Source organism: Aulostomus chinensis, chromosome 8 (assembly GCF_037954235.1).
Source record: "Aulostomus chinensis isolate RoL2024-O1b breed Wild chromosome 8, RoL_Achi_v1.0, whole genome shotgun sequence".
Taxonomy (NCBI): Eukaryota; Metazoa; Chordata; class Actinopteri; order Syngnathiformes; family Aulostomidae; genus Aulostomus; species Aulostomus chinensis.
Genome location: NC_141327.1, coordinates 23,059,976 through 23,078,528, shown reverse-complemented (window position 1 = coordinate 23,078,528; position 18,553 = coordinate 23,059,976). Strand labels below are relative to the sequence as shown.

Sequence of the window (18,553 nt, the reverse complement as noted above, 5' to 3'; positions counted from 1 at the left end):
TTTTGTTTTTAGAAACAAAGAAGACGCCTGGTGGTTTTAAAAATGATCTGCAGTATCTGCACCATTACAGACCTAACATTCTCCATTTCTTTTTCTCCATCTCATCTCACCATCTCTATAAAGTCAGCTATCAAATTAAAGCACAAAAAACGACCAGATAATTCTGTTATTATAGCAAAACCAAGCATTCATCCAGACTTTATAGCTGGTGCCTCTTCTGAAAAATCATTTTTATTAGTGAATGCTTCACATTACTCTTCAATAAGATGGATATAAAGATTAAACCATTAAATCAATCGGGCAGAGAGAGCACTTGTCACTAGACCAAAAGTCACTAGCTGTGAAATTTGGAAGAAACATCCGAACTCTAGAGAGGCTGCAGTGCCAAACTCGGCATAGCCAGTGATTTCCAGGGGAACTTCCTGTAAACTGGTTGTAATTGTTCCAGGATTGTCACAAAGGGTCCCATAAAAAAAAAAAAGAGAAAAAAGACAAACATATTTTGATGCATTTTCAATGCAATCTACTGGAAAATGCAATTACGTTTAACAGTCAGAATCTCTTGTAATTGTTGCGCCTCTCTAATTGAAGGTCTACCTCTAAACACATAAATACATGTAAACAGAGTTCGGTTGAAGTTTTTGAAAGTCCCTGACAAGACCACAATGAGTATTTTCTTATTGGGCGACCTATAATTAAACACATGAACACAAACACACCCAGTTCAGAAAAAAGACAAAATACTGCAAGTAATGAAACAAATTTATTTGAATCTTCCAGTAGAGACTTGATATTCATGGAATAAAACTGCTTTTCTGGGAGTTTTACTGAGCAAAAACTGAAAAAGGAGTAAAGGAGAAAAAAAACAACTACAAAAAAAAAGAGGCAATGTTTGAAAGTGCAGACAAACGCGACAGGAAACATCTTCAAAAATACAAAAAGAATGTTAAGAGTATGACAGATTAAAAGCAAGTAAGATTGCTCAAAGCATTAAAGAAATGTACGGCAAAATATTTTATAAAAAAAAAAAAAATGTCATCAGGACATCAGTAAATGGATACCCTATTAAATGGACACCCAATTAAAATTTGAATGCTCAACATTTTCCCATAACAGTCATTTGATGAGTTTTGCTCAGTTGATGTAATAAGAGAAGGAAGTTATTGAGATATTTACGTCCTCAATGTGACTAAGTATTTGATTTTGCTGTCATGAATACAGTATGGGGGGCAAAAGAAGCTGCACATGTCTTTGCCTCTGCTACCAGTCATAATTGTGTAGCGCTACACTAACCAAACTATGCTTTCCAAAACCAGGCTGCACAGCACATATTCTAATAGTGAATATATCTAAACACGATTCTTTTTTTTTCTCATTAAAATTAATCGGAAACACGAGTGTAACACAAGATGAGCAACATTTAAACATTAGTCATTTTTTAAAATCTGAAATGCCCTTTTCGTGCCATGCCCCGCGCAGAACCCCCACCCTAAACTCTAAAAGCACTCCCCCGTCCTAGTTTTGCCCTCATATTATTTTTCAATGAGATGATGAAAAATTTGTCAGTCATACTGGTAATCCTCCAAGCCTTTGCTAACTTTGTACAGGTCAAAAGTACATTTCATGCCAACTTCATTGCAGTCAGGCAGTAAAGAGCGGCAGACTGCAATTGTGGTGGCCTGGAATGTCCCATAATTACGGTAACCACACATGTATATCTGGATTTCAGAGGGAATATTTAGATGCAAACATGAGTCAGAATAATAGAACGATGAAAAGGAGAAGTCGTGGGAGCAAGATCAGGGAGGATACTTGCGTCATGATGAGTGTGATGGTTGGATTATTACAGTTGGTCACATAGATCAAGTATCTTCCAGTTGCATCATGCTCACTTTGCTTACTCCTCTCCCAGTCTGTGAATGTGCCCAATTCAGACGTCCTTCAAGTAGAAAACAAACCAACCCATCCTACCTTACAGGTCCCAGGTCAGCTGAGGTTTCCTTCAAAACTTCATTAGTTAAAAAAAACAAGCAGATCTGAGAAGAACCACCAGCTGATCTGGGACCAGCTCTCCCCTATTCTTGCTACTTAGACCAAAATTCTGGGGTACAGACAGTGAAGCCTAGGACACAGAGGATATAGGGTTGTGGGGGGAGCCCATCTGAGTTAGAACCTTATCCAACCACTGCAGCGGGCCGTGCAGGTGAATCTCAATCCAGCAGGGTGTGCTGGTCACATCCTGGCGATGGTACTCGGCTCCCCAGCCCTGGAACACATGGGAACACCTGGTTTAGTCCAAGCATGGATTTACCTTTCACCTGATTTATTGAACAATGAACTAAAGTAGGTTTTTACTTCAGTTCATGGTAATATTTGACTCAGTTTCAGCCATCTTGTAATTCTTAGCTGAACTAAAAGACAGAGCTCTTGAGCAGTGCAGAATTATTTAAAAATGTGGTCAATAAACCATCTGAAAACCCCTCGCAACCATTCAAAACTCTTTTTTTTTTTTTAAATTGGAAAAACTGCTGCTTTTCCAAACTCAGTATCAGATTTGGTTTAGTTGTTTTTTTCTGTTTTTGCCCTGAACCTGACCCGAGTCTGATCGCACACAAACGTAGACAGCAGCAGGAGAGGAATGCAACACTGATAAAATGTGTCCGTTTCACACATAAGTCATATAAAAAAATAACAGTTTAGTTATTTGTAAATTTGCCAAATGTTTTTCTGTCAGACTCTAAATCCAACATCCTAAACTGATCTACTTGAATACGATAGAAGATAAGGACAACAGTTTAACAGACGACGGCAACTCCAGAGATCAATGTGACACGATCCACAACAGAGAAGACACACGTCTCTGTTGGAGTTGTGACAACAATAACCTGCAGAGAAATAAAATCCCGACAACAACTACTTTTAATTTATGCCTGGCATCAATTATGATATTAATATTAATGAGACAAAAGAACTCCTGGCAACATTTGTCATTTCATCTGGGAAAAGAAACAGAGCTAACTGAATATGTGATGCTGTTAGCTCTGAGGTAAGTGAATTTATTTATAAATCACCAGCAGTTATGCTGTTGATAAATGGTGTACAATGAGAGAGCAACGTGTCAAAACAACGTCTACACTACAGAAGTTCGACCTATTAAGGTGAGCATATTAATTTAAATCCTGCACGGGTTGCTGTGAGCAGCCTACCTTGACGAAGCTCATGCGGATGGTACACATCTTTGTTAGCTCATAAACAGCTTCAAAGCCGTGGTTCACGGACTGGGCCAGCAGCTCGGCAAACTCCTGGTTGTTGAAAATCTTCAGGCTGCACCCGCTGGGAATCTTACACACGGTTGTGGGATGAAAGCCGTGGTGGTAGTTACAATTACGACTCTGGACGAAGATACTGCTGTCACTCAGACATTCTGCATACACCTCCCCACCTACATAGTACAAATGGACACCTGGCAGGAAACAGGAAGAGGGAGTAGTGTAAGTCATTCCAAAATAAATAAAATTTAAAAAATGCAGAGCTAACAATCTCATCATCAGAAGAATTGTGGTTAATCTACAATCAATACACCAGTAATCGTTCAGTTCTACTCGAGATCCCAATCACTCACATTGATCGATAAAACAAACTGATTTTGCCCTGATGCACTGCAGTCATTGACAGCTTTGTGTACTGCACCTTTGCCGATGTGCCGCCGAGTGTTCTCAATGGTTGAATTGCGGTTGACGTTGGAGAGCAGGCCGAGGCAGAATCGGCTGCGGTTGTTGGAGGGATCTGTGAAGCCATCAACAAGCACGCTGGTGGAGGAAGCCTGGAACGCCTCTCCGACGCGATTGTTGAGCTCATAGTAAACAATTGAGCACCAGTGCTTGGGTTCCTCGTAAGCTACGGGCTGCACATCTGCACAGGAAACACATTCACAGGTCAAAAGAGTCAGCTGAGCGCATTGTACTGACACAGACCCGTTTAATACACGTTTAAGACTCCTCTGTGTAGCCTTCGGTTCAGACATGCTGTCTCAGCAGAAGCTCAGTTGTAAACCTCACTCATCATCTACACAATTATTTCTTCCACATTGTCCCTGTAGCCCAGAACAGTGATTTGAATGAACATATTGGACCCACTGGCTACATTTGTCTATTTATGGAGACTAAAATCAATGCAGACACATCCTTAAGCATGCAGACTGTCTGTGGTTTCTGTGCTAGCCGTTATTGAGCAGTGAAAGAGGCAATAGTTGGGAGGCCTGGTCATGCCCTGTGTGCCTGCCTGGTATCTCGGGTAAGCCAGTGCCAGCTGGCCTCACCCTCTCTGAGTGAGGAATAAATTATGTTTATCTAAGCACATACTTCTTCCAAACTTCCTCTGTAGCGTGGCACTGGCTAGCAGGTGTGTTTTGTCTGTGCCCTTCCCAGAGCCGGCCTACAATAGAAACACGCTCCTCGCTACAGGATGCAGCTTGTGGAAGAAAAAGGGTTAGAACTCCCCAAATTCCCACCTCAAGTAAAACATGTCAACGGTTTTTCCTGTGACTGCTGTCACCACGTGTGGGCAGAATCTTTGGATCTTGAGTTTCTAATAATAAAAAGGTAAGAGTGTTCTGAACGCAAGGTGCAGAAAGCAGGCGTTCTGGCGAAAACCCAGCTGTTTTTTTCAATGTGGCCTAAGACGAATCAAACTGGTGTATGGGAACAGCTTCTTATTATTTGTCCTACAACCATTTAAAGAACATTTCTGTTATGTTCTGTTTCTTTCTGTCTATCAAAGAAAAGAACTGCTGAGATCTGGGAATAAGAGGACGCTGCCACTCTAAGCTGAGTAAACACTGATTTATATTAAGGTGCTACAATTAAAATGTGTCAAAGCATTTCTCTGAGTCATTTTAAATAGTAATATTTTGACTTATCATCTCTTCTTGCTCAACCAAGTTTGGCTACCTTGGAGGTTTGTTTGAAATCGTACCTTGTAGTCTTTCAGTAATGCTGAAATGCTCCCAGATCTTAAATATAATTCTTCCTCTCACAAATAAGTGCAAAAACTCAGGACTCTCCCTTTAAGTCAGGTGGCTCGTGTCTATTAGGGATTCAGGAAATGAGGCTTCAGATTTGTCTCTCTAACACAATAAAGGCAAAACCACAAAGTTAAGATAGCAGCAATTATTGAACCACACTTCAGATCAGAAAATTGGAGGTAATTAGTGAATCTTATCCTTAATGAGTTTCAACTCATTACTACTGGCAGCGATGACATAAGCCCAGGCTTTTATAGGCCTCATAAAACTGTTCTGAGGCCTGGCTTCATTTGCAGAAGATCTGAGCTTCCCTGGGCTCACACAGCCCAGCTCATTTCTACAAACTCTTCAGGTTTTGACCACAAAACACCAAAACAACTTTGAAAACAACTTTGAAAACAACGGGGTTTTGCACTTTTCCTAGAAATCCTTCCACCTGCGAGGTTTGCAGTTTTTCTTAAAAATCTTAGCACCTGCAGTACAGGGAAAGCAGGTTTATGTGGATGGTATGAATGTGAAAACAAGGACATATGTGAACGTGGGAGGGGTACTGTTACCATGGTTACCTGCCCGGTTGTTGCTCTCTATGGGCAAGGGTGGGGCCATGAGGTTGGTGTCCATTGGCTGGGGGCAATCTTGAGTCATCTGCTCCTCTGGGGGCATGTAGGCAGGAGGCGGGGTCTCTGTATCAGAAAGGGAATCAGAAAAAAAACAACAAAAAAACAATAGTCAGCAAAGTTTGATGTTGTGGATCAGTGAGGAAGAGGAGGACGAAGCTCATGACTGCCGATCTCACCTGGCATTTGGAATGGACTGCCGGGGTCGGAGCTGGAGGGCGAATGGGGGAAGGTAGTGTTGCTGCCACTTCCTGGTGAGTTTGGGTAGCTGTTCCCCGGCGAATGGGGAAAAGGCATTGTGTTGGCCTGAGCAAAGGATTCTGGGAAGGTGGCGTTCTGGGGCATGTGTGGCTCGTTCTGGCTTAGAGGATTGCGGAAGCGAGGCAACATGGTATGCTTGGCATTGAACTCGCTGTTCCTTGGTACCAACACAGGTGGCAGCACTGAGGACCAAGGGACACAAAATGTCATAGCAGCAGTAGAATTAAAGCAGGCCATAATGAGATCTTTGATCATTTAAGCAGCTGTAAAAGCACAATGAAGAATGTCCAACATGATTTGCCCCCAAAAATCAACGCAAGTCATGTGTGCTTGATAAAGATACTTTCAGCACACCTTAAATGCTTTTTGTGGTTCTCAGTTCAGTTTCTATACTCAAACTTTATTTATGACTGGTTGTTTAGCGATTATTGATTTTATGCATTTTATTTCCCCAAGCTTACAACACAATTACACACAAAAGTGATGGAGATACCAATTCTATAAGGACCGGGTTTGTTTCGGCTGTGATTTCTCCTTTCTGCAAGTCTCTTTTCTGCAAGTCTACATCATTTTAAGTTGAGAGTGATGTCCCTGTTACTTTTTTGTCCCCCCCCACAGGTCAGCCTCTAGCCTGTTGGTCTTAGCCAGCAGTATTTGGCCCAGACTCTCAGATTTCTGCAGTGAAAAGACATTCTGAGGCCAGCCATTCTTGAGGAATTCATCACTTGCAGTAAATATCCTGGCTGATGTGAGGGCTATTCAGGTGCAGTACATACAAACCATAGAGATATGCTCCACATGTGTCTATAAATACTTGTGCAGATAAATAAAGCTTCTGTTGAAATTTTAGACGCCTGCCCTGCTGTCAGTGTTCCTGCAGGTGTGCTGCAGTGGGCCAATGCACCCACGTAGACATTTATTTCAAAGGTTTTTTTGTGGAGCAGCCGGGACAGCTGTAGCGTTTAGTTGAATAGTTAGAGGAGATTGACAGGATGTGTGTGCGTAGGCATGTGGTATTATGCGGGGGGGGGGGGGGGGGTAGTGTGGATAGACAGGTGCTCTGGGGTTGGATCACCTTAGCCCTCTGTCTTCCCAACGCTGCTAAAACAAAAAGTGTGCAAGGCAGGCAACAACTCCTTCCTCCTATTGTATGTGGGCGACTGGCTTCCTGTTCCAGTCGTCCTCAGAAAATCTGTGTGTGCAGTCGTGGGTGTGTGAGTTGTAACATGCATGAAAGTGTGATACTGTGTGTCTGAATGTGGTACATGTGTGCATAAATGTAAAAAAAAAGAAAAAAAGAAAAATGGCAGCACTACAGAGCATGCCCAAAACAAAGCCCCCATTCTCCCCCAGATGGAATTTCCTGCTCTACACAAACATGAACAAACACACACACACACACACACACACACACACACACACACACACACACACAGCCCTTGACTCTAACACCCGGCACACAGCTGTTTCTATCTTGTCAGCTGACTCTCATTTTTTGCTTAGTAATACACCAAATGGTGTTTAATTTGTTTTGCATTTAAAGAGGTTCAGTAAAATCTCTCAACTCTGGATTCCACATCTGCCCCGGTTAAGCTCAAACATATCAAATCAAACTGATGAATAAAATATGCTATGGTTTCACTGGTCATTTTACACTGATAAGAGATGGTGCACAAGCAGAAGATAAAGAGATGGAGGAGTGAAATAAAACAAGAGAACATCTGGACAAACCGTTACAGCACACATAAAAACTAAAACCCCACACAACTCTAAATTATTCTAGAGCAGAATTTTTTTTCTCTCCAAAAAAACAGCTAAAATGAAAATGTGAAAACTAAAAAGAATTTTAAAGTAGTTATTGCATGTTGAACCACTTGGTAACAGAGACAAATTAACCTTTAATTTCATCACCCAAAAGCTACAACTGCTTCTGTTTTAGAGTTTAGTTCAATTTTAGAGTTTGAATATAGGTGTTATTATTATTTCCTGCACCGCACCAATCAAACCTCCCAATATTCTGATGATTCAAGGGTAGTTCTACCTACTGGGTACGAACATAGTCGTGCTCTAAAATCTTGACAACCCACAGTGTGAACTCATGGTAACTGTTGTAAGGAAGGATGTGTTGATATAGATGACGAAGATCGTTCGGATATAATAGATGACTAAGTCTTACTGCGGACCAAACAGAGGCAGGAAACTAGCTCCACAGGTGACACCCAGTCAAGGACAGACTCCCTCTCATGGGATCGCATTCGTGCACGCCGAGCAGAAATGCTCCATCAGGCAGATGATACTCTTCTGTGCACTCGTATGACATGCAGGCGTGATACTATGAGCTTATCACAGAGACTAATGATAATTGTATCATAGTTGATAATCTGTGCTTGTCCACAGGCGACAGGCGGGGTAGGGCGGGGGATTTGGCGTTGCTAGTATACAGCTTCCGATCCCCAAAATAAAGGTGCGAGAGACTTGCAGCCCGCACCATCACTGGAGCTGACTGAAGCTCAAAAAGACCGCACTAATACAGACGAATAGTACAACTACTACTAAATACATCCAAACTTACCATTATTACATTCAGCTACTATGTTTAAAAACTATGGTAGAAATGGGCTTTTTTTCTTGCTTTCTTTTTTTAAATAAATCTTATTTGATTCCCACTTATGTTGGTTGGATTGCCTCTACTTGAACTGTATCTACAATTTCACTCTCCTCCTTTATGTCGGCCAAAATCACACAACCTTATTTAGAACTAAGAGACTATATGAGAATCACTGCCAGTCTGAAGCAGCTCTACAGTAGACACACAGCCTCACACCCTTGTGTCAGCCTGATGATTTCAGGAACATGACATTTACCTGGACTGTCCACACGTTTGTAGTGATAGGGGTTGATACAGACATCCTTCTGTTTGGAGCCAAAGGGGTACTCGCAGCACTCCAGGGCCTTCAGCTCATGGTGGGACTGCAGATCTGGCCAGCGCCACACCCGACAATAAATGACATGTGGCAGGCCTTTCCTGTGGGACACCTGCAGCCGTCCGTCCAGGGAGCGAGGGATTGTGACACAGTTACTGGGCTGACCTGGACAGCTGAGGGCTCTCTCCAGTTCCTCCATGGCTCCTTTCTTCTTTTTCAATTTCTTCACCAGAGCATCAACAGCCTTCTCAGCCCATTTCTCTTCCTCGTCTCCTTGCTTCCAGCCCAGCAGCCGTTTGACTGCCGGGCTGGTGAAGGAGAAGAGCGAGGTCACGTTCATGTTGGACAAGATGTCCTCCTCCCCTCTCCTTGCAGTTCAAAGTTTGAGTGACAGATGGAAAACAGTCCGGTTTCAGGAGAGAAACAGTTGATATCTGTGCTTTTTGGAGTTTCAGATATTCCTCAGCTTGCAACACGTTCGTCTAAAAGAAAAGAAAAAGTAGATTAGAATCAGAGCGTTAAACTCTCACACACTTCTGATGATCAATCCCACCTGCTGTGTCCCAGAAAATTAAAGCTATGACCAGAAGGTTGTCTGAACATCGAGAACAACCACTGATGACCTGATGATGTCACCAGCTGTCATATCTATGTCTGTCGTGACTTCTGGGAAACTGGCACAGGAGTCATAACGGATGTTCTCCAGAGAACGTCAGCCTCAAACATTCTCAAGATAGCTTCCCGTCCGTATGGCTCGTCACATTACCATTACAGCAATAACTATAACTCCTGAGCATTACATGGGTTGTTAAAAGTTGTGATAGAGTCTGCAAAAATATCATTCTGTTGCTTTATAAATGAATTCGATATCAAGATACAAGCACAGCAAAATTATTCAGCTTAACTTTTCAACAACTCTTCAAACTGCAGATTCAATCCCAAGTTACTTCAGGAGTCACGAGTGCTTCTCTCTTTGTTTTTGCAAGCTGTTTACTGAAGTAGGCACTTCAACACTACACAAGCAGCGATTACGCTATTAGAGATCATCACTGGATATCCGATATACAATGAATGAATGAAACCAGCCCATCTGTGAGTAACTTCTGTACCTGCACCAAACTCCAATATTCCTGATCCGATATCCCATCTCTGGACAACTTTTAAGGTGCGACACAACAGAAAACCATCACAACTAGATAGTAGGTGAAGTGCATACAAAACCTCTCTCTAATTTAACACCGCTGCAACAAACTTGGTCAAATACAGCCTCAAATATTTTGCAGCAACAGACAGAAAAACACCACCTAAACGCCACCTCCAGAGGTAACGAGGTCCAAGCTTTTATAAACGGAGAAATTTGTAGGTTTGACACAATTCACCCTGCAACACAAAGTGTAACACATGATAATATGACACTGCATGGCTATATATACAAATATTTCACACACTGTATATTCAAATACTTCTCTTTCATGGATTTTAATTCACTGTATTGGTCCAAAACCAGTATTCCCATATAGTTATTTTATCTCTAAATCATTTCTCAATACCACAAAATTCAAGAAATAAGTATATTGACATTGTTTAAAAAAAAAACAGTAGGAAAAAACACATTTGCCTCTTGCACCATTTATTCATACTCACACTTGCACATCAACAGTTGTGTAGTTTTCCTGCAAAGAGCTGAACTCAGCAGTGGAAGTAATTTGGGATTCAGTCTTGGCCAAGGGCACTTTGACATATGGATGGTAGTGGTGGTGGTGGTAGGGGAAGCGGGAATCAAACCCACAACAACCTGTTGCCCCTCCAAAGCTACAAATAGCTAGCCAAGTGATTAATTTCATTGCATTCATGTTGATTATGTGTTTGTTTTTTTTTAACTTACATAGATCTAAGTTTTTTTTTTCATTTTCCTGACATCTCGCTTGACCAAACGCCTGTCTTTTTCAGAGGAAGGAGCCTTTCAGTGAATAGCCTGCTGAGGAAAAAAACGTTCAACACCAACCAACAAACACTAGTCCTGGTCAGGAATTTGGCAATGTGAGGGACAATAAAAAGGAAGTGCATGTGGACCCCAGGATAAATGTGTCCATTCACTTGGGTCCCACAGGAGCAATTCAGTAGCCAGGAGGTACACGCATTCTAGCTTTTAAAAGGGAAAACAAGACGGCACTGAGCTCTCCTTGTTCCATCTTTTCAAGTTTCTCTGAATGCAATTAGGGACATAAATGTGCAGAGGCAAGGCCAGAATCAAATAAACAGCATGTCAGAAATCCAGCGCCTTTATGTCCCTACTGACCCACGGCTGAGGATGCATCACTCTCTGACAGTAAAGCCTGCAGTATATTGGATTTCCTACGAGCAGGAACAAATACATCATGAAGACTGCTCAGTAGTTATTCTTGGCCCTTCAGATTAGGGGATGAATAGCGATTTCTATCTTTGTCAGCAAATGCATGTGTAGGCAACATCATACTGACAAATAGGCGGGTAAGTTTAATGAGAGCAGGTGCTGTTTACTGTGTGTGTGTGTGTGTGTGTTGTGGAGGCATCGGTCACTAATATTGCCAACTCCACTGACAGGCTCATTACAACTTACACCTATACTTAGCAACCCAAAGCACACTGGCTCATTCAAAAGGTGATGCTGGGTAACTAAGGCAGGAGAGTTGGGTAGACAAGGGTATGTCTGAGTGTGTGTGTGTGTGTGTGTGTGTGTGTGTGTGTGTGTGTGTGAGTGTGTAGGAATGTGTACAATATCACCCCCCTGCTACACCTGAAGACCACTAATCTCCACCACATACAGGAACAGGAAACAGGTTGTGTAGTTATGTCTTCATATCTTTCATCGCCAGCACAATAACGACATCACTTCCTTCTGCTGATGCCTGCAGGATTTTCCACAGGTGCAGGGAACGGGGGGGAAAAAGGGAGTTTCCTAAACTGACCACCCTTGACTTTTATCTTCCTTTCTTGCTCTCTACACAGTGGTTGCTCTTCAAAATACAGTGGGTGTGGCATGTGTGCTGGCCTTGTATTTCTGTGGTGTTGCTTCAGAATGTACCGACTATTGCCCCATAAATGCTGCCTTTTGTTTCAAAAGTTCAATACCTGTGCCATGTATGGTACCTGAGGTTTGGTATCAGGACCAGCAAGGCACTATTTGATACCTTTCTTTTAGAATATAGAGTCATATAAGACCCTGGTCTGAATTAAATAAATTAGCTGAAAAGTCAAATGAATCATGTGTTGATTGTTCTAATCAAAAATAACAAAATAGCAATGCTAAGCTAGATGGTGAGAAGCTCAGTTTAAAAAAAAAAAAATTACAGACAGATGGATTTAAAATGCCGATATATTGAGCATCCCTAACTGATGCATATTGATACCAAATATTTGCCATTGTTTAACTGCATGCAGGATCAATGTTGTTGGCTGCGTTTCCCTGCTCTCCTCTCTCTTTGACAGCAAGCCGACACACAGAGGACTGCTTACACTCGACTGCTGTGATGTATAAAGGTTTCCTGTGGTATCAAAAGAAATTATCTTTATTCAATATCTATTTTCATTAATTGGTTTACTTTTCTTCTTCTTTTTGTTTTTACAAGTGCCAGACCTAAAACATGATCTTGGTTTTAGTCATTTGACCGGATCACACAAAATTCCCTCCACCAGGAAAGTATAAAAGTTGACTTCACGTTTGTTTGACTCAAAGAACATCATGAAAACAACATCGACAAAGTACTCCTGCTATTGCTTTTTTTAATTCATATTTTCAAGCTGTTTAATTCAAACAACACACAATGAAAAAAAGCACATGGACAAACATCTGCTAAAGCTGATGTATCACGCTACATTTTGACCTTGTCTGATGTAAAACTGACTCAGCGGATCTTCACACAAAGCAGCAGACGCGCTGGAGCATATGGAGCATAACAATACAAGATAAAGTTCAAAAGGCCAAAATAGCAAAATCATCTTGGTAGCAGGGTCACCGCCCAGACATACAGAGACTTTTTGATGCTTTGATGGCCTCTTGGTGACAGCCAACAGTATCAGCGCAAGTTCAGGACTAGCTGCAGAAGGACAACCTTTAATCCATTTCAGATACAAGACTCCAGGAAGTCCTGCACTCTAACATCTGGACCAGGCTCCAAAGTATCCCTCTATTGTCATTACTACTGCAGCTGGCGACCATGTATAGGGGGTAATTCCCACCTTTTGAGTTAGTAATATCTGACAGCTGGTCTGACCGCATCCTCACTTGAAGGGCCTGATATGGCTTTGTGTTGGTTCTTTGGACAATGCTACTTTAGAGTTGTCTAGAAGGCAGTCAAAATATAAATATGCCTGTGTGCCTCCCTGTTTCCTTGCCTATGTATAGACTAGGATGACAAAAAACAGCTTTACAAAAGGCTTTTTGAAATATTCCACACGAATCGGTTCTGTTAACAATACTGTAGTCACATTTGTGCGGCAACATCTATTTAATGTTCAGTATTTAAGTCATCTGACAACTATATTTAGCTCATATGGGGATGGGGATTGATACCAACTTACTGATACCAATGCCAGTGTCAATTCTGCTTAGCGGTGCAGTTCTTTATCAATTCTCTGATTGATTCCTGAACAATTTTTCCGCACAGAAAAGCAGGCCAACACTGATTCTCAGAGCACAGTGTAGAAACAGATGAGGAAAGACTGCATGGGACTCAGGTGTGAAAAAAGCTCTACTGGTTGCAGGCAGGGACGGGTGATCCTACTCAGAGAAAGGATGTCCGCCTTAAAGCATCTGAACATAAATAACACTCCTTTCCGCTTAAGGAGATGGAGCCAGTGTCCAGCTAGCTGTATAAGACTTAAGTCATCAAAATAAATGAAACTAGAGAAATATTTTGAAAGTATTTATTTATTTAAGGTTTAAACATATTGATGTAGAATGTGCTACTCAGTTGGGAGGCAGAGGCACTGCACTCCGGGTATTCAAGTGCATGTCGTGTGGAAAGGTGTTTCAGCACATTGCTTAAGTTACAAGAAAAGATAATAGTCCAGATATCACACCTGGCGGTGTTGTTTCTCCATGAAGTGAAGCTGCACTCCAGACTGGTTCTTCACTCCATTGGCACTGATGAGAGAAATCTATAAGCTAGGATGCATAAAATACAAATGGTTCAGACCGTTTAGGACCGGTTCTAAACCAGTTCTCAGTTCCCATCCCCCTACACTCATATAAGGCCTCAAAGTACAGAACATATTTGCTGGGGCCCAGAGTGATGTCTTCAAAGTGCTTGTTTTCTCTGGAAGGAGATTCTAAAGATGTTGCATTTGCAGTTACATAAAACACATAATTACATAATTTGGTTGGCAATATTCACATTTGAGAGGTTGAAAACCACAGAATATTTATAAATTTGAGTGGTAAGCAGGTAATGAATGAATGAATAATTGTAGCTGCAAAATGAGAGCCCACTCTCCCTTTTAAAAATCTGGCTCATACTTGCTGGATTTAACTCCAGTGGTTCATAATTGAATCCTAGTTATTTTCACTTATTAGTCAATACGGTGAGTACAAATATTTGCATGTAGTCATCAGTCTCCGAGCCTCGTAATCCATGTCTAACACAGTCAATGAAGAGTCAGACAGATGCCTGCGGTGGCCTTGGCCGCTGCTCTCCTCCCTATAAAAGCTGAAACACACACCATCATTTACACAACAGCCCCATAAAAACACTCCGACATTCTCTACAGCCCCGTCCAAGCAATGCTCTCTCGCTACGGCGTTAGTGGGAGCTCGTTATGGCCATTAGTTTGCCCACTGGAAAAAAAACTTGGACTAATGGGAACACAAGAGTGGAATCATGCGACGCTCACAGGCGGTGGGTTTGACCCACCTGGTGCGAGCTGTTGGCCACTACACTAGCCCCATGGATCATTTTGCACTGCTCCAGTGTCGGTTAATCAATTTAGGCCTTGGCTGTGTAGGAGGAAGAGGCAGTAATGATGCTCTGGACCCTCCCCAGGGATGGAGCATTATAAAGACGCTACATTATTTATCAGCAGGGTCTTGGATGGGGCCTCCATTAGCCCCTGCTCAATGGAGTCACTGGCTATAAACAGAGGAGTGCAGGAAGAGAGAGCGATAGATAAAGAGGAAGACAGAGGAAGAAAGGGGATGATGCAGAGAGAGGAAGACAGGGGGAGAGTGAGCGAGACGGCGATGCCAAAGATCTTAGGCCGAGTGAGTGTTTTTGAGAGAGGGGGAGAGAGGGAGAGATGGAGGGGAGGGAGGGAGAGAGAAAGAGAGAGATGGAGAACACTTACATATCTGGTCTCTTCACAGACCACTTCATGATTAAGTGCCTTCAAGGGTGATTATGGAGTCAACAGTGACACTACATGGCTGCGTTTCAGTCTTCTTCACTCACAAATCAGAGCAATGTCACTGCAGCCTGCTGTATTAACTATGTAGTGGATTTGATAGTAGGGACACATAACTCCACTATGCACTTCATATATCTGCAGATATTGGTCTTTTTTAAAACACACACATCTATCTATCTATCTATATACATACATATATACATATATTATATATATACATATATTATATATATATACATACACACATACATACATATATATATATTTAGAACCACCTACTCCTATTTGGTTAATCTGATTTCGATTCTTTCTCTTTAATAGTTCCATATATACAGTGCAGAGCTTGAGCAGAGAACTACAAGGTGCGCAAAAAAAGTTATCTTTTTACAACGGTTGGCATCTGTGGTAGTGCATTATTGTCACCCTCAGGTTAGACTCCCCCTCAGTGTCCCAGTCCAGCTCTTAGAAATCGTTACCGTTTCTCCACCTCCACACTAGCAGGCTCACTTAAGATGGAGCGACCTATAAGGTGGTCTAGGCATTCTCATGTTTAGTGCCAGTCGGACCCGTCTGAGACAGACGGTGTGCACAGCAGGAGTTTATTTTTAAACATATTCATTTCATTGATGCTGACTATTATTCTAATATCAGGTTCAGTAGTGACATTGAGTGTAGAAACGGTCCGGTTCATCTGGTTCAACTACATTTCGGGCAGTACCAAAAATGTACTCACCGTGCCCTAATGCCTGGCATTTAGAAAAAAGAAAAGAAAAATCTTAAAATAACTACAGACATGAGTTGCTGCTCTTGGTGACCTAAACACTGACCTGAGAAGCTCCTTTGACTAAAAAGGGGGTCACTTATCACCACAAACACCAATAGCTTTGAGCTGGTGAGGGTTACAGTGTCAGACAAATCCAGCTGTCACGTCACTTTTGAGCATAAACCAGAAAACATCCGGCGACCAAAAAAACTGTGGTGCTACTACCATTTTGTCACACACACACACACACACACACACACACACACACACACACACACACACACAGAGGACACAACTAGCAAACACATGGGGTTTCAAGCAGCTATCTCAACCATGCTTGGCACTCAGTGTTGGGTTTGTGTTGTGTTAGGATGGACACCTCACCCCGACACATGGCACAGTTTGTTGTCTGGGTCAGACAGACGCACACAGAAGGGTTTTGACACTTTTTACTACCATTGTAACTGACTACAGGAATGGAGTTTACCTATACAACATCTACCTTTACATTTAGATGGATAGATTGATTGATATAGATATTCAGTCTTTTGCACATCAAAAATGCAAAATGCTGACATTTCAATCCCCTAAAAACACAATTTCTTACATTTTCAAACAAAATTTAAAGCCGCATACCCCTGAAAATGCAAGACGATAAAACAATTGGGAGTAAATCACAGACAAGGACAAATTCCTGTCCTTTGGGTAATCTGATATGTCATCTTCAATAATGTCAGGAGATCTAGCTTAAGCTGCTGTAGTTCTCTCTCTCTCTCTCTCTCTCTCTGGCTCAAACATACACACACACACACACACACACTCAAAAGACACACAAATTCATAAACAAACTGACATAGCTAAAAACCACCCACAGGACACATGGCCCGTGGGACACACTGGTAAGGTTTAAATAGCCTCAGCAAGTGTCTGCGAGACAACAATGAACAAAAAGTTTTTCTAAAAAAAAAAAAGGCATTTTAGTGAAATTATGGCATTCGAGGTTTTGCGGTCAGAGGATATTTTAAAACTGCATGATTCTTCATTGATTCAGAGACATTTAGCAATGATTCGTTGTTATCCTGTGACTTGTGAATCAATAGCTCTTGAGCAGCAAATATAATAGTAGGTTTGCGTTTTACATGATTACTTTTGCCATAATTAAAGTGTAGAATTCACATTGAAGGAGTACGAGTATGACATTAAAAAAAAAAAAACCAACATCTTTTAAATCACACCCTGCAGCTTTATCAATCAAAAGAGCAGGTTTTAATAACAGCAGGAAAACCTGTGTTTCCAGCTGAAAACTTTCCCCTTGCTTTGGGGTGATGTAACACCACTTAAGAGGTATTTTTGATGCACAATTGCAGCCCTTTCACAATATTATCATTAAAAACCAATAGTTTTCAAGAGTTTAGTACACATCAAGACAACCTGCGTGATTGTGTATGGCTACAGTTTGCATATTGTTGTATTGTTACATCAAACAATTCAATTTAAAGGTCTTAATGAGGCTAAATCTGCAAGATCAGAGTGAGAAGTTACTGTAAGTAAAAGGGGGGGAGTTTGAAAGTACAATCTGACACTACTAAGTGGAGAACCGTTAGGCTCTACGAGACTTCCTACAGAGCCGAACGCAACACAGCGACGTAAAGAAACTTTCCATTTAACGTGTGGAAAGTTTAAAAAACATGAAAAGTTTACTGTACCTTTTCTTTCACCGCAACTCGGTGTGGCTGTGTACCCTCTTGTATGCTCTTTCTGCCCGTCTTGGGTCTGCTTGGCCTGGCGTCAGTGAGTCGCGGGGCCGCCTCACCCTCCGCTGAGCGCCAGTATCACGCCGCGGGCTGCAGCCCCGACAATAACAAGACCTACTTTTTACACATCCAAAATCTTCATTCAAAGATTGATTATGTAACTCTGAGACAAAGCTGTTTTCTAGCTAGATTCAAAGAGACTCACCAGTCCTCTTTCGGCTGCCTGTTGAAGGTGGTGAAATCTGATGAGGGAGCTTTTTGATCACTCCTTTCCCACTTCATCACCTCATAGCTGAAGAAATGAGTGCAAATAGAAAAGCCAGGATTACTATACATGTCTTCTAAACACAGGCTGTCATTTAACGCTATGCTGAAACGTTCTTTAAAAAAAAAAATTCTCATGGAACTCACATGCAAGTCTGGTTTATCTGCACTACTCAGCTGCCTCTCAGTTCCACTTTTGCTTTGATTGTCATGATAAGCACTATTTATGTTGTCAGGAGAACAAAAGTGTCACAGATCAGGGCGAGTACAGGAACAAGTTTACACATGCTTTCATTTCAACTTTTCACCCCAACGATTTAACGCAGGCTGCAAATAAGCAGCTCAGACCTGGTGCAGGCTGGCCCTCCTCTGCATATGGAGGCATAATTTGTGATATCAAGAGTTAAACTTTGCCAGTTCTAACCTCTCATTAATAATGCATGCTAATGCATGAGAATAGCCTCCAGGCAGGGCAGCAGCAGAGGACACAACTTGTCATTTCCTCAGGTGAGCTAAATCAAGGCATGCACGTGCGTGAGAATGTTTTCACATTTTTAACAAGGAAT

The 18,553-nt window shown here is 41.8% G+C and overlaps 1 protein-coding gene across 3 annotated transcripts; it reads right to left on the bottom strand.

Moving 5' to 3' along the window:
* Positions 1–744: 744 nt before the first annotated feature.
* On the bottom strand, positions 745–18,179 carry smad1 (SMAD family member 1). 3 transcript variants are annotated; one of them, XM_086211763.1, is made up of 9 exons: positions 18,135–18,179; positions 17,929–18,015; positions 17,676–17,813; positions 8,766–9,307; positions 5,820–6,083; positions 5,581–5,706; positions 3,691–3,912; positions 3,207–3,463; positions 745–2,266 (listed from the first exon to the last, which is right to left on the bottom strand). In XM_086211763.1, the coding sequence occupies exons 4-9, from the start codon at positions 9,163–9,165 to the stop codon at positions 2,123–2,125; spliced, it is 1,413 nt and encodes a 470-aa protein (XP_086067889.1). In that variant the 5' UTR covers positions 9,166–9,307; positions 17,676–17,813; positions 17,929–18,015; positions 18,135–18,179; the 3' UTR covers positions 745–2,122. The 3 variants fall into 3 exon arrangements, with proteins under 3 accessions (XP_086067889.1, XP_086067891.1, XP_086067890.1); XM_086211765.1 differs by having other exon boundaries at positions 5,590–5,706; positions 18,135–18,178; XM_086211764.1 differs by having other exon boundaries at positions 17,676–18,015; positions 18,135–18,163.
* Between the last annotated feature and the right edge of the window lie 374 nt (positions 18,180–18,553).

Excerpts from the sequence above, each read along its gene's own strand:
- smad1 (XM_086211763.1), bottom strand. The coding sequence starts at position 9,165 with ATGAACGTGACCTCGCTCTTCTCCTTCACCAGCCCGGCAGTCAAACGG. Across the intron at positions 6,084-8,765 it reads CAAACGTGTGGACAGTCCAG|TGCTGCCACCTGTGTTGGTA; the intron begins GTAAATGTCATG and ends CTTGGTCCTCAG. Across the intron at positions 3,464-3,690 it reads TCGGCGGCACATCGGCAAAG|GTGTCCATTTGTACTATGTA; the intron begins GTGCAGTACACA and ends GTTTCCTGCCAG.